General features: G+C 46.8%; 1 protein-coding gene across 1 annotated transcript; it reads left to right on the top strand.

The window, feature by feature from the left end:
• Positions 1 to 2,864: 2,864 nt before the first annotated feature.
• LOC133251775 (olfactory receptor 2Z1-like) lies at positions 2,865 to 3,935 on the top strand. Its single transcript, XM_061424567.1, has one exon. The coding sequence runs from the start codon at positions 2,865 to 2,867 to the stop codon at positions 3,879 to 3,881; it is 1,017 nt and encodes a 338-aa protein (XP_061280551.1). The 3' UTR covers positions 3,882 to 3,935.
• The last annotated feature ends 299 nt before the right edge of the window (positions 3,936 to 4,234 follow it).

The raw sequence follows: 4,234 nt of genomic DNA, 5'->3' as shown, positions 1-4,234 counted from the left end.
CCATAACACCTAGATTTTGAAAGCAGTTCTTGCACGTCCAGAGAGGCCTCCCTCAATCACTTCGTCCAAAGGTGTTTTCTCTAGCAATTTCCTGTAAGATCACTCTGTTTATTTCTCCTTACATTTATTTCTAGTAAAATGGGATCAACACAGTTCAAAGCAATTTTCCTCTAATTAAAGATTATATTTTTAAAAATATTCCCTGGGAGTCCCGTGATTGAGGCTCCACTCTCCAAATGCAGAAGCCCTGGGCTGCATCCCTGATCAGGGAAATAGAGGCCACATACCACAATCGAAAGATTCCACATGCCACAGTGAAGTTCAAAGATCCTGCATCCCACAACCAAAACCCGTCACTACCAAATAAATAAATATTTCTTATAAAACAAATACCTCAAGTTTTTTTAAAATATGTATATATATATATATATATGGTTTACTTGTTTCCTCATTCCTTATCTCTCCCATGAAAACAGAACCTTGTTCATCTTTTTTACCCCCTTGTTGCTTGTTCCTCCCTCAGTGACTGCCCCTTAAGGAGAGCTGAATTAATTTTTTATTGAATGAATGAATGAATACATGGGAACAAGATAATAAGTAGTCTTAATGGGTTGAAAATCAAGTTGGGCAGTAATTTAAGGAAGTCTTAGGGCTTCCCCGGTGATCCAGTGGTTTAGAATCTGCCTGCCAATGCAAGGGACACAGGTTCCATCCCTGATCCGGGAAGATCCCACATGCCGCAGAGCAACTAAGTCCATGCTCCTGAAGCCCATGCCCCCGAGAGCCCTTGCTCTGCAACAAGAGAAGCCACCACAGCAGGAAGCCCATGCACCGCAACTAGAGAGTAACCCTGCTCGCTGCAACTAGAGAAGGTCCCCATGCAGCAGTGAAGACTCGGAACCATCAAAAATAAATAAGTAAATAAAATTTTTTAAAAAACAAAGTCTTAAATGCCAACTTAAGTGTGGCATTGATCTAGGCAAAGCTAAGAGACAGAGATGGAGAAAAGGGAGCAGGGACTTCCCTGGTGGTCCAGCGGTTATGAATCCACCTGCCAAAGCAGGGGACACAGATTCAATCCCTGGTAGGGGAACTAAGATCCCACATGCCATGGGGCAACTAAGCCCGAGGGCTACAACTTGTGAGCCGTAGCACTCTGGACTGCATGCCACAACTAGAGAAGCACAGGTCATGCAACAGCAAAGATGCAGCATAGTCAAAGAGAGAGGGGAGGCAACAGTTAGGTAAAGGGAAAACTCTAGACCAGATTTCATAATTAGAAGAAATCAAGTCAGAGAAGATGAAAGATATTTAAGATGAAGTGAAGTGAAAGTCACTCAGTCATGTCTGATTCTTTGCAACCCTGTGGACTATAGAGTCCATGGAATTCTCCAGGCAAGAATGCTGGAGTGGGTAGACTTTCCCTTCTCCAGGGGATCTTCAAAACCCAGGGACTGAACCCAGGTCTCCTGCATTGCAGGTGGATTCTTTACTGGTGGAGCCACAAGGGAAGCCCAATAATACTGAAGTGGGTAGCCTATCCCTTCTCCAGTGGATCTTCCTGACCCAGAAATCAAACTGGAGTCTTCTACATTTCAGGCAGATTCTTTACCAGCTTAGCTATCAGGGAAATCCTGATATTTAAGGTAAGTGTTGTTAATGATTTGGGCACCAGAGGGTCTTGAGTAGACAGCCACCCAACACTGACTCCTCCTGGTCTCTAAGTAGCCCGCTGCCTTTGGACATCTGGGGAAGCAGACCTCTATGGGCTCTCAGATCAGATCAGATCAGTCGCTCAGTCGTGTCCAACTCTTTGCGACCCCATGAATCGCAGCATGCCAGGCCTCCCTGTCCATCACCAACTCCCAGAGTTCACTCAGACTCACGTCCATCGAGTCAGTGATGCCATCCAGCCATCTCATCCTCTGTCGTCCCCTTCTCCTCCTGCCCCCAATCACAGGATGGCTTCTCTATACTTTGGTATACACTTCTTTGTACTTCCTCATTGCTGATGGTGATGGTTGCCATCACCACTGTGACAGAAGTCCTCAGTGTTGATGATGATGTGTGTGAACAGTATTCTGGGACAATATGAGTTCCTGAGCAGTGATGATGAAGGCAAGAAGGTCAAGGCTAAGTATTCTTAGGTGGGAGTGATCCCTTCTGATCCTTCAATCATCTCCCTGGTCCACTGCATTCATTTGGCAGAGTTTTGTTGAGTGCTTAGTACACACACTGAGCATAACGTTCTCCACTCTTACCCTTTGAATTCAAGCCTCAGAAAGATGACTGATACTGTGGACAACTTGTCACTCACAACCATAGACCACTGGGTTCCAACTTTGTCGTTCATTCATTCCCTTACAGTGTAGACTTCTTGGGTTAATATCCTAAATGCCATCCCACACTGACTCTTCCCAGACTTTGGCCCCTTTGTTCTCTCATCCAAGAATTTGGCAATGAGCCTTTCCTCACTGCTTTTGGACTCAACTTCATTATCTTCTATCATCTTTGGCAAGGTCTCCCTACTTCATATGCTAGTCCCTGCAGAATCCCATCTCTGCTTTGACACCAGGGCATTTGGGATGGAGTGTGTTCCAATATGCCACTGCTGCTGTCTTTCACTCTCCAGCATGGGTACAGAGGGTTTAACTGCAAGCCTTGGTGGGTAGCGCTCTCCTGGAAGGTGAAGGCACGACTTTTACACAGAAATAGTAAAATTAGGGCTTTATTTTGCTGTTCCCCATCTCCCATAATGAATCAATCATGGTGGGGTTTTTTCCTACTGAGACTAAACGTGCCCATCAGTCCTTCTTAAGAGACTCCAGGCAGTCATTATTAAACAATTTCAGTTGTCATATAAGATGAAATTTTCCCCACTGAGACTCCTTGCAAATACCCTGTTCTTCCTGCAGATGAGTGATGCCTCTCAGAGGGTGAGGGAAACAAATCAGTCAGTGACCTCGGACTTCACTCTCATGGGCCTTTTCAACCACTCAGGGCCACATTTGACCCTGTTCTCCCTGGTGGCTGCCACATTCACGATGGGCCTTCTGGGCAATGCAATCCTGACCTTCCTGATCCACACAGATGCCAGGCTCCACACACCCATGTACTTTCTTCTCAGCCAGCTCTCCTTGTTGGATGTTGGCTTTCCACTGGTCACCATTCCCAAGATGGCAGCTGACTTCCTGGAGGAAGAAGGCACCATCTCCTTTGGAGGCTGTGCAGCTCAGATGTTCTTCTTGATGCTTATAGGTGTCTCTGAGGGCGTCTTGCTATCCCTCATGTCTTATGACCGCTACATTGCCGTGTGCCACCCCTTGCATTATCCTGTGCTCATGAGACGTCAGGTCTGCCTGCTCATGGTGGGCACCTCCTGGTTGTCAGGTGTGCTTGTAGCCTCCATCCAGACCTCCATCACTCTGCACTTCCCCTACTGTGCCTCACACACTGTGGACCACTTCTTCTGTGAGCTGCCTGCCCTACTCAAGCTCTCCTGTGCAGACACCTCTGCCTATGAGTTGGCGCTGTCCATCTCCGGGGTGCTGATCTTGGTGCTGCCTCTGGCACTCATCGCCACCTCCTACAGCCACGTGTTGGGGGCTGTTCTTCATATGCACTCAGCTGAGGCCCGACACAAGGCCTTCACCACCTGCTCCTCGCACATCACTGTGGTGGGGCTCTTCTATGGGGCAGCAGTGTTCATGTACATGGTACCAGGCACCTACCACACCCCACAGCAGGACAACGTGGTCTCCCTCTTCTACAGTCTCATCACTCCCATGCTCAACCCCCTAATCTATAGCCTGAGGAACAGAGAAGTTCAAATGGCTTTGGTCAGGATTCTTTTCAGAACTGGCTTCAGATCAAAGAGATGACCTCCTGGGGGATGCCCAGTTGTCCCAAGGACCCTGCCTTACAGTTGAGACCCATCTTTGGTTTGCAGTCCATGTGGTTCAAGACATATTCTGACCAGCTCCCTTCCTCCTCCAAGACTCGCTTTTTCTCTAGTGGATTTAATGATCCCAATTATTTAAACAAGAGGAAGGGTTTGTTTGTCTTAAATCAAAGAAAAATTTTACTACAAAACTGTCAACCCAAGAACAGAGATGGACCACAGGATCACAGCTTGTAAATGTTTTGGCCACCTATTAGTACCCCACATTATCCCATTCTTATACATTTACATACAGTGAGCAATAAATCAAATCCAACTCTAGAAATCCAAGCC

Source organism: Bos javanicus, chromosome 7, assembly GCF_032452875.1.
Source record: "Bos javanicus breed banteng chromosome 7, ARS-OSU_banteng_1.0, whole genome shotgun sequence".
NCBI lineage: Eukaryota > Metazoa > Chordata > Mammalia > Artiodactyla > Bovidae > Bos > Bos javanicus.
This window is presented reverse-complemented; position numbering and strand designations above follow the sequence as displayed.

Coding starts and splice junctions, on each gene's coding strand:
- LOC133251775 (XM_061424567.1), top strand. CDS start 2,865: ATGAAATTTTCCCCACTGAGACTCCTTGCAAATACCCTGTTCTTCCTG.